The sequence below is a fragment of the Monodelphis domestica genome, chromosome 2 (genome assembly GCF_027887165.1).
Source record: "Monodelphis domestica isolate mMonDom1 chromosome 2, mMonDom1.pri, whole genome shotgun sequence".
NCBI classification, from domain to species: Eukaryota; Metazoa; Chordata; class Mammalia; order Didelphimorphia; family Didelphidae; genus Monodelphis; species Monodelphis domestica.
The window spans coordinates 534430907-534443570 of NC_077228.1; the positions used below are offsets into that span (position 1 = coordinate 534430907).

At 40.3% G+C, this 12664-nt stretch overlaps 1 protein-coding gene across 5 annotated transcripts in view; it reads left to right on the plus strand.

The window, feature by feature from the left end:
• Positions 1-12664, plus strand: part of LOC130453528 (zinc finger protein 260-like) — a 498148-nt gene that overhangs the window by 450367 nt on the left and 35117 nt on the right. For 4 of the 5 annotated variants that reach the window (XM_056814437.1, XM_056814435.1, XM_056814434.1 and 1 more), the window contains exons 2-5: positions 987-1101; positions 3044-3272; positions 4001-4077; positions 5914-6040. In XM_056814437.1, the coding sequence (XP_056670415.1) occupies positions 3194-3272; positions 4001-4077; positions 5914-6040 (283 nt within the window). In that variant the 5' untranslated portion in view covers positions 987-1101; positions 3044-3193. The remainder of the gene's footprint in view (positions 1-986; positions 1102-3043; positions 3273-4000; positions 4078-5913; positions 6041-12664) is intronic. The other variant, XM_056814433.1, reaches the window with a different exon arrangement.

Sequence of the window (12664 nt, forward strand, 5' to 3'; positions counted from 1 at the left end):
ATAACTGATCTCTGCAGAATTGGGGGAGCTCCTCTGATTGACTAATGGACCCCGACAGCATCAAGAGCCATTTTGTCCACTGTTCTTTTCACAGGTCATCAATCATATCCTGTCCTGAGACCTTCCCCCGGTTAGGACACCCTGTCAGCAAGGTCTTGAGCTTGAGTTTGCCATCCATCTGGTCATCTTAGCATGGCTTTGGTCAACAATATGTTAGGATCCAAGAACTCAGTGATGGAGGCTCTTAGGATGGTGTAGTTTTAAATTCAAGGGTCACTTGGGAATGGAGCTAATGCTTCAGGGGTGTGAGGACTGTTGCTAAGGCACAGGAAATCATTTCTTTTTTTTTATTTTAAATATTTTTTATGTTTATATGAATCATTATCTCCATGTCCCCTCTTCCCTCCCCCCTCCCAGAGCCAATAAGCAAACTGGATTGTACAAATGTTATCACTTGATACCTATTTTTATATTATTCATTTTTGCTATAGAGTGATTTTTTAAAAGCCTAAACCCCAAACCATGCATCCATATTTCCATGTGATGAGTGATCTCCGTTTTTCTTTTGAATTTCTACTTCCACAGTTCTTTCTGACAATGTGGATAGCATTCTTTCCCAGAAGTACTTCCCAGAAGTGGCCTGGCTTATTGTACGGGTACTAGTAGGAAAGTTCATTATATTGGATAGTTCCAGGATGTTTTACTTTCTGTGCACAACATTCTCACAGGAGCTAATTTTGAACATCATAGACTTGTGTCAACTTGAGATTACTCCACCCTACTTAGTCTAAGAAAATGAGGAATGTCTACACCCATACTTAAGGATTAAGTATCTAGGAGGATGGCCTTTGATAGACATGTGCTAGCAAATGACAATTCAGAAGCAGCTGACAGACCCTGGGCTGTCCCAAGTCAAGCTTAAGCTACTATTGGTACAAGTGAGATGAAGGGAAGTGATATAAAACTGTTTGTATATTTGGTATCAGTTTCTCTCTCCAGACTCTTTTGCGGCAGAGAAGTGGCTGGCGGCAGCCTGCTGAGCGGCATCTTGCTGAGCAGTTTGGCATCTTGGAGTGGCAGCAGCTATTGTCCGGTTTAGTGGTGAGTTTCCCTTGATACCATACTGCAGGAAACCTAGTAACCTAGTTCAGGTGAGGCTCTTCTTTGAGCTCTCTTGGAGTTTAGGCTGACTGCTTTCTCCTTTACCTTCCAAATGCTACCCTCTTAGAGAAAGCCTTTAATCTTCAAAGTCCTTGTGTTGAAGGAATTTGAACTCCCCCTGGCACAGGCCAGGTGGGGGAAATCCTATACCTTTCACTCTCTCTTCTCCTCAATTTCCTCCCTCTATATTGATAAAATCACCATAAATTTCCAAACTGAATTGGGTATTTTATTTGGGATATTCTTTGGTGACCAAATTAATTTACTTTTTCAAATTAATTTACAACCCTAAAATTATCCTTACAATTGTGAATTGATTTTGTGTTAATAGAGCTTCACAAGCTGAAATAAATCCCAAATACAGAATTAACTACTACAACATGAATCTCTTTAATAGATGAAATACAATTAATAAAATCTTTTGATACCTGAAAAGTCTCACCAGTCCTTTGTGAGTTCATACTACTAACTTCCATAACTCTTATTCCTACAGTATTAACTAAGAAAAGGACCTCAAATTTCCTCCTATTCAGCTTAACTCACTAATTATAATCACTGATTCCCATGAAATTGCACTGAAATGAGTACTGATTAAATTGAGTAGGGGTATCAAAATTGTTTTGACATTGCTAATTCTTGCCTTAAATTCACGAATCATTGTTTCCTTCCCAATGTGAGATGTGAGTTTTTTTCTTAAATGAATAAAATTCTTGACCTGCCCAGTTGTATGTTGTGATGATTAAAATAGTGGAAGACTTAAATTGTTGCGGATAAAAGATTTGGAGCCTTAAATTGTGACCGCAGAAAATATGTTTTCAAGATAGTGTCTTGTTTTTAAATCAAATATAAGGTGTTCGCCAGGGTAAAGTTCCAATTATTAAATATACCCAAGTCAGCTGGGTTTTACAGAGATTTTAATTAATACAAAATGAGGAATTAAAGAATGGGAGAGAGAGAGAGAGAAAAGGAAATAATGAGGAAAAGGATAGGCCGGCCCAGGCCAGTCCTGGCCAGCCCAGGCCCAAGCACTAAGAAAGAGATCAGTTAGTCTTTATCCACTCACCATAAGATTTGTGCAAGCAAAGATTCTAGTGTTCAGAGAGGCACCAGTTGCAATTCAGACTTCTCAGCTGACTGTCCCGAGAGAGAGACAGAGTCTCCTCAGAGGGAGTTCCAGACAGAGTCCTCCTCAGAGGGAGTTCCAGCAAGACTGTCCCTGCTTTCAATTTCTCTTCTCCTTTTAAAGGGAATTTTTTCCTATGTCTCCTTCCCATAGTTCTCACATCTACCAATCACAGTAGACATTTTCCAAAGGACAGACCATCTTAATTCACACCTAAGAAAGCTAAACTTTTTGATTAAGTTCACACCTGAAAACCTCTGAGTAAGTTTTTCACCTCTTTGCTCCTTGCAAATTAACAAGTTGCCTGACCTTTATAGGTACTTAGCATTCTTTTGTATTAGATCTAAAAATAGGCAGAGCTTAAGAACTTATGTCTTACTATAAGTATGGGCTTAAGTGCTTTTAATTGTTTAGCAAGGAGTTTACAACTTTATCTTCCCTTAGGGCTTGCCCAAGTAGGGGTGGAGTAGAGTTCCCATATTCCTGGTCAAGTTCCTTCACTGCCCAAATGGGGAATAGTCTTAACCAAACCTTATGAAGTAGGGTCTGAGAATTTTTAAGGTTCACAATGTCCAGCTTCTGATTTCCAATATTGTGATTGTGATTTCAGGGCCCTCCTGTGATCTCCATCCTTTCTCTGGCCTCAGTGGCTCCTAGCAGAGTCCTCAGGAGCCCAGCCCTCAGTGAGAGGGTCAGTTCCCAGCTGGGAATAAGAATCTGGTCCCCAGATCTCTAAGTAACATGATTATCTTTTTACAGGCCTCAGCTTTAGTGCAAGGAGAAGGTGGTGCAGGATTTCCCCCCCAAGGAAGGGAGTACAACGCAGGAGAGTATCCCTGCTCTGCAACCTTTCATCCAGCTCCAGGGCTGTAGTGAAGCCAGTCCTTCTCCCAGCTGGGCAGAAAGGACATGAATGAAGTCAGAGTAATGAGAAAACAAAAAGGATGGGCAAGCATGGGAGATGTGGTCCTGACCCGTCAGGAGAAGGGTGAGAATTCCAGGGTCATCAGTGGGGGATGGAATCTTCCCAGTGTGAGAGAACTTTTATCTCTTACCTCTGGAGAGTGTAATGGCCAGAATGCAAGAGCTAAAAATAAACGGGTTAAAAATAAACAAAAATCAATTCACAATGAATTTTAGCAATTCGTTCATAAAATGTAGGGAAAGTGAAGGTAGAGAAAAGAGAAAGAAGGTAGAGTAAGAAATTAAATTAATGAGCTTTACTATTGCTTAAGCCCTGGCTTTACTGTGGCAAAGCTCCAGAAGCCCCAACTGGAGGGCCTGAATGTCAATTAAAAGAGATTTTAGCCCAGAGGCCTCCTCCCAGGTGAGGGGCCCCTCCAGAGGCTAGTACCTCCTTGGAGGAAAGCCAAGGAATGCAGCCAGCCTTTTTTCTCTCACCCACACATAGCTCTAATTGAAAATGGGGGCATTCCAAGGTCCTTAGCTGGAGCAGGTGCCAGGAAAGGTGAAACAAAGGGTTACTAGGGGCAGTGGTGAGGGCTATTGAACCCTAGACAAAACACATGTTCATGACTTTCTCCAGCAGGAATTGTGAGATCAGCCAGGGTTAGAGAATTTGGTAGAGGGGTGATCTGTCAAGGTGGATGCATATGGGCTTAGGGAGTGAGGATGCTTGTGAGAGCTTTGTCTAGGAGCCACAAAGCAAGGTTGGCCTAGCCTAGGACATCTCCTTATCCTGCTGTGTTTCTCCAGATATAGCTCTTCCCCAAGTCAGCAACATAGAGGAGAAAGAAGGAGGGACTTCTGGAGTCCTGGATGCCAGGTTTCAGGTAAGATCTTGTTACTCTCTTTCTCCTTTGTCCTGTCTCCTCCCTTAGTCTCTCTTTCCTAACATTTCTTTCCTGTCTTCACTCAAATTCATGTTTGGACTCACCCCTCAGTAGATTGAGTAGCTCAGTTGGATGTGAGGCAGGCCTAGAGATGGGAGGTCCTAGGTTCAAATGTTGCCTCAGACACTTCTCAGCCATGTGACCCTGGGTAATTCACTCAACCCCCATTGCCTCACCCTTCCCACTCTTCTGCCTTGGAACCAATACATAGTATTAATTCCAACATGGAAGGTAAGGGTTTAAATTTAAAAAAAAAATCAAACAAGAGTGGAGTTGTGGCAAATTTTTAAAAATTAACAGAAAAAAGTCAAGAAGTCACAATAGCAGGATGTGTCAGACAGTTGTAAAGGTGGCATGTTGAACTTGTACAGTTTTCAAAAAGGCAACATAATTGAAATTGGCCTTTTCATATAGAGAGAAGTTATCATTCCATTTGATAAATGTTAAATGAAGAATTATCAAACAATCTTTTGAAATGAAATGGAGATAAGGGGGCAGCTGGGTGGCTCAGTGGACTGAGAGTCAGACCTAGAGACAGGAGGTCCTAGGTTGAAATCTGTCCTCAGACACTTCCCAGCTGTGTGACCCTGGGCAAGTTACTTAAGCCCCATTGCCTAGCCGTTTTCTCTCTTCTGCCTTGGAGCCAATACACAGTATTGGCTCCAAGACAGAAGGTAAGGGTTTAAAAAAAATGAAATGGAAATGAGAAGGAAGGAGAAAGAAAATGCTGGAGAAACAGAAATTATCCCTTGATGCTGTGTGGAGTTGTCATGATGAAATTTCATGCTTAGTTCATGCTTATAGTATTGGGGGCTAGCATGAAATGTTGAACAATAGGATGTCGTGATTTGGCAGTTTTAGCTAGAGGAAGGGTTGACAATACAGGGACTCTCTGCTTAGCTGCTGGAATGGTTATGCTGACTTGGGCAAGAGTTTACCCCTGGCCCACAGAGGGAGGTTGTTCTAACCTCCTTCATTCCCCACTTCTACTGTACATGAGGAATCTTCTTCATGCAACTGTATCCTCATCAGGGGATTCAGTGCGAGTCAGTTTGATATTACTGGTGAAGGATCATAGCTGGACAGTATAATGGTCAGAAAAGGTGCATTCCTAGATGAGCCCAGAATATGCCTCTGTGACCATCCCAGAATATTCTCTGTCCTTTGTGTACTTTGTCACCATTAAATCCCAGAAGCCTTCTTTTTCCTTAAAAGACAAGTCTCACCCATTTCAGCTCAGAGAAATTCTACTCACCAGTAATCCAGAAACAAATTTCCATTCCTTCAAACAATCTTTTGTGCTCATTTGCCCTCTCTAAGGATTCCTTAAGTCCTATGAATCTACATTATAGCAGTTATTTTTACATATTTTGGCAATAATTAATTTATCACAATTTAGTCACAAAACGTGAACAGGAATGTCAAATTCATTAGCTCTATAGTAAATACAGAACATGGCTAGATCATATCTTGGTCTTAAGTTTAAAGACTTAAACCCACTTTTCCTTTAAACCTCTTATGATGGAAGGATAGATAAGGATGGAATGCAGTCTTCTTGAGGCTATACTGCTAAAATCCTGTCTTACAAAACTGATCTTTGGCTTTTCTATACAGACTGAAATGACATGATATTTTTGGGGTTCATTGTTGGGAAAAACTCAGGAACTTATACACTGGCTCCTCAGTTCAATATTAAATGAGGCAGAGAGCATGTGGATAATGACAAAATATTTTTAGAGGACTTGTCCTAATTAAGCAGGAATGTGTTCCATTCAGGAATCTTTGACATTCAAGGATGTAGCTGTGGAGTTCACCTGGGAAGAGTGGAGACACCTGGATCCTGCACAGAGGGCCCTGCACACGAATGTGATGTTGGAGAACTATGAGAACCTGGTCTCCATAGGTAAGCAGAACCAGGCCCTGTGAATCAGTGTCAGTATGTTGGAATTTTTGCAAACTCATTTGCTGTAGGCTAAGAAAAAGCTAAATAAATATGGTCTCATTAGATAAGAACATGAAGGGCCACGTACCATATAGGGAGAACCCTGTAATAATTAAAATTAAATTATGAGACTGCTAGTATCTTTATAATTTTATTAAATCGTAGTAGTAGTAGTAGTAGTAGTAGTAGTAGTAGTAGTAGTAGTAGTAGTAGTAGTAGTAGTAACTCAGTAGTAACACTACTACTACTACTACTACTACTAATAATAATAATAATAATGATGGGAGGGAAAGGTAGGAAAGAGGTAGAAAGTTACTTAGCTTTCTAACCTATTGGTGACCATGATGTATTGAAGCTGAGCAATGACAAGAGTTCCTCCAGGTTCCATGCTCCAACCAGAAGACTCCAAAGACCTCTTGGTCTTCCATTTATAAGGTGTTTTCTCCATCCACTAGCTCTCACACATCACATCTCAGGAACCATCTATAATTTCTTAATTTGCCTGGGTTGCCTAGGGTGCCAGTGCCTATGCAATAAATTTCCTGTCTTGTTATTTTCTTAACTTCCATTCTCTGAGGTCTTCTCTATACCTGAATTACTCTGTGGTCTTCGACCTCCAGGTCCCCGAGTTCTGACATTTAAAGAAAAGACAATAATGGAGACAGAAATTCTTTTCCAACAATCCCAAATCTTTTATGGCCAGTAGGGAAAATGTTTCTGTTCTGTGTTCCTGGGAAAGAGGTCGTTGCTTTGTATGATTTGAGCTCCTCTGGCTCCTTTCCTCATGTGCCTTCTCTTCTCTGGAACCTCTCCTTACTGAGGAGTCGTCATCTTGGTAAGAGGAGAATCAGGATAGAGGAGTGTCCCTGAGTAGAGGCACTTAGAGAAGAGAAAGGGCAGGAAGAGAGGATGATTGACAGTGTTAAAGGTGTTGAGGTTCTAGACCATGTTTGAAAAAAGCCATTGGAATTGGCCGTTGAGACATCATCAGTGAGTTTAGAGAGAGCACTTCGTATTGAATGATGAGTTTGGAATCCAGCCTGTAGTGGGTTAAGGAGAGAGTGAGAGGGAAGGAGTTGGAGGCATGTGTTCTGGGTGGGGGGGTCTCCTCAGGTAGGTTAGCCACAGAAGAGGAGAGGGAGGGGACAGCAGCAGCAGAGACTGGTGGGTCTTCACAAATAGGGGAGAGGTGGCAATGTAGGTAGTGGAGAAGCAGAGAGGGAATGACTGAAGATAAGTGGACAGTCTGCAGCAGAACTGAGGACATAATGGAATATCTTGTGCACATGGAGCAGTCAGCCTTGTTCAGGAGAAAGGCCCCCTCATTATATAAGACAGAGGTGAAGGGAGAGATTGTAAAGATTAAAATTTAGGGGGTACTGATGCAGGTAGAAATTAGTTTCTCTCTGCAAGGAGTATTATATTTTTCGTGGTTTATTGAAGATTAAAATATAAAGACAATGCAAGTAAGAAAGGCATGTGCTAGGTGGGCTGAGAGGCCCAATTCAATTTCACTCACATTATGAGAGACGTGTGTGCTCTAAAACGGAAGTAGAAATGAAAGTAGAAAACCTTTCTTCTTTCCCTTTTTCTCTCTCTTCCTATGATCCGCCACATGGCCAATACCCCCCTTTTTTTACCAGGTAGTCCTGGGTGATGAGTGATCTGCTCTAAGGCTAGGGTTTGTTGGCCAGGCAGGTCACCAGGTGGTCGCGATCTGGGTCAAACAGTGAAACAGTCTGGAGCAGAGACAGGAACGCAGGAAAGCGCGGCCAGGAGCCAGAACAGTCTGAGGTGGTGGGCAAGGCTGGGACCAGGTGAGCGATATCAAACAGGTCCAGATTACAGGCAACAGTAGCTGGGCTAGAAGGGCTGTTACCAGGTGATCGATATTGAATCAAAAAGTCTGAAGCAGAGGGCTGCCGCCAGGAGCTGATCAAGATGGCTTTCTAAAAAAGCATCTTGAAGAAATGTGACTTAAAAAAATTTTCTAGGCGGTAGCTATTAAAAGCTGAACTTAGTAGAGAAAAGAATCAGAAGATTGAGATATTTCATTTTCCCGAAGTAGATGCCAAACTGTAAAGATTAAAATTTAGGGGGAACTGATGCAGGTAGAAATTAGTTTCTCTCTGCAAGGAGTATTATATTTTAAGAGGTTTGTTGAAGATTAAAATATAAAGAAAATACAAGTAAGAAAGGCATGTGCTAGGTGGGCCGGAAGACCCAATTCAATTTCACTCACATCATGAGAGACGTGTCTGCTCCAAAGAGGAAGTAGAAAAGAGGGCCAGTAGTCTTTTACAACCAGGTTAAATACCACATCTAGCTCTCGGCCCAGGTGAGGTTACAAGGCATTTTGGGAAGTGAGCAAGGACTTTTGGGGAATGGAGTCCCGGGTTCAAATCTCCATTTTATTTTTTCATTGTATACATAGCATTTTTTTTTTAATTTTATAGTATTTTATTTGATCATTTCCATGCATTTTTCATTAAAGACAAAGATCATTTTCTTTTCCTCCCTCCCACCCCCCCACCCCCCCCCCGTGGCCGACGTGTGATTCCATTGGTATCATATGTGTTCTTGACTTGAACCCATTGCCATGTTGTTAATATTTGCATCAGAGTGTTCGCTCTGAGTCTTTCCTCTGTCATGTCCCCTCAGCCATTGTAGTCAGGCAGTTGCTTTTCCTTGGTGTTTCTATTCCCTCAGTTTGTCCTCTGCTTTTGGATAGTGTTTTTTTTCTCCTTGATCCCTGCAGATTGTGCAGGGACATTATTACACCACCACTAATGGAGAAGTCCATTACGTTCGATGATACCACAGTGTGTTTGTCTCTGTGTACAATGTTCTCCTGGTTCTGCTCCTCTCGCTCTGCATCACTTCCTGGAGGTTGTTCCAGTTCACATGGAAATCCTCCACTTTATTATTCCTTTGAGCACAATAGTATTCCATCACCAACATATACCACAGTTTGTTCAGCCATTCCCCAATTGATGGGCATCCCCTCGTTTTCCAATTTTTGGCCACCACAAAGAGCGCAGCTATGAATATTTTTGTACAAGTCTTTTTGTCCATTATCTCTTTGGGGTACAAACCCAGCAGTGCTATGGCTGGATCAAAGGGTAGACATTCTTTTATCGCCCTTTGTGCATAGTTCCAAATTGCCCTCCAGAATGGCTGGATCAGTTCACAACTCCACCAGCAATGAATTAATGTCCCTACTTTGCCACATCCCCTCCAGCATTCATTACTTTCCTTTGCTATCATGTTAGCCAATCTGCTAGGTGTGAGGTGATACCTCAGAGTTGTTTTGATTTGCATCTCTCTGATTATAAGAGATGTGGAGCACTTCTTCATGTGCTTATTAATAGTTTTGATTTCTTTATCTGAAAACTGTCTATCCATGTCCCTTGCCCATTTATCAATTTGGGAATGGCTTGATTTTTTGTACAACTGATTTAGCTCTTTATAAATTTGAGTAATTAAACCTTTGTCAGAGGTTTTTATGAAGATTTTTTCCCAACTTGTTGTTTTCCTTCTGATTTTAGTTACATTGCTTTTGTTTGTACAAAAGCCTTTTAATTTGATGTAGTCGAAATTATTTATTTTACATTTTGTGATTCTCTCTATGTCTTGCTTGGTTTTAAAGTCTTTCCCTTCCCAAAGGTCTGACATGTATACTATTCTGTGTTTACCCAATTTACTTATGGTTTCCTTCTTTATGTTTAAGTCTTTCACCCATTTTGAATTTATCTTGGTGTAGGGTGTGAGGTGTTGATCAATTCCTAATCTCTCCCACACTGTCTTCCAATTTTCCCAGCAGTTCTTATCAAATAGTGAATTTTTGTCCCAAGACCTGGGATCTTTGGGTTTATCGTATACTATCTGGCTGAGGTCGCTTTCCCCCAGTCTATTCCACTGATCCTCCTTTCTGTCTCTTAGCCAGTACCAAATTGTTTTGATGACTGCTGCTTTGTAATATAGTTTGAGGTCTGGGACTGCTAGGCCCCCCTCATTAGTGTTTTTTTTCATTATTTCCCTGGATATCCTTGATCTTTTGTTATTCCAAATGAACTTTGTTATACTTTTTTCCAAATCAGTAAAGAAATTTTTTGGGAGTTCCATGGGTATGGCACTAAATAGATAAATACGTTTGGGCAGGATAGTCATTTTTATTATGTTGGCTCGTCCTACCCATGAGCAGTTAATGTTTTTCCAATTGCTCAAGTCTAGTTTTAGTTGTGTGGCGAGTGTTTTGTAGTTGTGTTCATATAGTTCCTGTGTTTGTCTTGGGAGGTAGATTCCTAGGTATTTTATTTTGTCTAAGGTGATTTTGAATGGGATTTCTCTTTCTAGTTTTTGCTGCTGAGCTGTGTTGGAGTCAAATCTCCATTTTTACAATTCCTCGTGTGATCATTTGAAAAACAAAATTTTTTTTTTCCAAAGGATCATGAAAACATAATCAATTTAAGGATTACAATAATTCAAGGATTAGAGAAAAAAAAAAGAACAAAACCAATAATTTCTGGACGCATTGACAAAAGGCCAGTTATGGGGAAGTCCCCTTTGGCACGAAAGTATAAATACAAATAAATGTTCAATCAACTACACCCAAAGTTCAATTTGGATTTTTTTTTTTTTTTGTGTAGCTTGTGATCTGGAGGCATCTTCATGGTGTCTTCAACAGTTCAGTTTCTGGATTCGGAGAGGTCGTATCTTTCTTTACCTAAAATTCTTCTTAAAAGGAATTTAAAGTTTGCAGTTTAAAATGATAATATTTTTTACATTTCCCCGTGTTGTGGGTGATTGAAAAATACAGGAACATTTAGGGATGCATGGCTGAGGTATGAGGTTTTTGAATCAATTGGCAAGAGAAATTAAAAAGATATCAGAAAAATCCAAATAAGAAAGAAAATTTTCTGGATGAAAATATAGACAATCAAAGTCTTATGTGTAAAAACTCCAAGTAAAAGAAAAATAAATCTATACCACCAAGAATGAGATCCATCTCCTCTTCATATCTGGCCATGATCCACTGTGAGTACAAGCAAATGAATTGAGCAAGGTAACATTTTTCATTGTTAAAGAACAGTAGTCCAAATATGTAGTTATGAAAATCCCGGAAATTCTCAATAGAGCAATTAATTACAATAGCAAACAAACACACCATCATATTCCACATAAGTTGCTGTATGGCATTTTGTTTTAAAACCTATGAACCGATGGATATTTGTTACAAGTTTTTACAAACGTAGCAAATCTTTCAACCTTGGTATTTAAACATATTTTTAAACAAAGTAAAACTCATTGTGGATTTAGAACGTCATCAAGAAATCTAGATATTCTGGTGGAAGTTAAGTAGTGAGCTAAAAGGGTGCTCCTTTTTGGAGGCTTTTTAGGGATAGAAATGCCTTGAGATTAACTGCCCCAACTTCCATTCACATATGTAGAAATGCGGGAAGATTGGGAGTTATAATTGTATTTCACTAAAGCTACTAGAATGGGCCATGCACCTCGTGTTAGGGGCAGGCAAAAATGACCAGAGATTGTTAAAAAAAATTCCAAAAATCCTGTTTAAAAAACCCTTAAAATCAGTTGCGATATTTAGCACATTAAATTTTCCAAAGGTTGTTATAGCAAGTGTAACCAGTTCTGACGAAGTCCATCTATCCTCTATGTGACAATTTACAAAGTCAAAAATACTAAAGCTGTTTTTTCATATATGGGCTTAATTACAATGATATTTGTTCAATATTGTTATAGGGGAAAAGCAACAGAAATTAACAGTAGTTAAAACTCAGTACATTAAAATGATTCAGTGCACCAGAATAATATTGAATGCAGTAATATATGAATGTAAAATTACAAACTTAAATGTTAAACAAAGCAGTCAGTAAAATGCAATAGAATGCAGAAATTTTTATAAACCATTGGAGTCCATTGAAATGCCTTAAAATATATGACCTCCAGTCTTTAAAGTTCTTTGAGTTTGTTATCCATTTAGATGCCTATTGTCGGAAGGCAAATTGAAAAGGGGTAAGGAATGGGGTCCAAGCGATGAGCTCAGGACCACACGGACATGAAGTGTCTCAGACCAGATTCCAACCAAAGACCTCCCGTCTCTAGGCCTGGCTCTCAGTCCACTGAGGCACTTAGCTGCCTCCCTAAAGTTAGCTAAAAGGTTTTACAGAGCTGATTCTTTTTTCTGACATGCCGCTGAAGTCAATTAAGGGATCAATGTAATTAAAATATATCCTTGTAAAATAGCCATGCTTTTAAGTTCTCACTTGGAAAAAAACCTTTCTTCTTTCCCTTTTTTTCTCTCCTCCTATGATCTGCCACATGGCCAATACTCCCGTTTTTTACCAGCTAGTCCTGGGTGATGAGGGATCTGCTCTAAGGCTAGGGTTTGTTGGGCAGGCAGGTCACCAGGTGGTCGCGTTCTGGGTCAAACAGCAAAGCGGTCTGGTGCGGAGACAGGAACGCAGGAAAGCAGGGCCAGGAGCCGGAACAGTCAGAGATGGTGGGCAGTGCTGGGACCAGGAAAGTGATATCAAAGAGGTTCAGATTACAGGCAACCGTAGC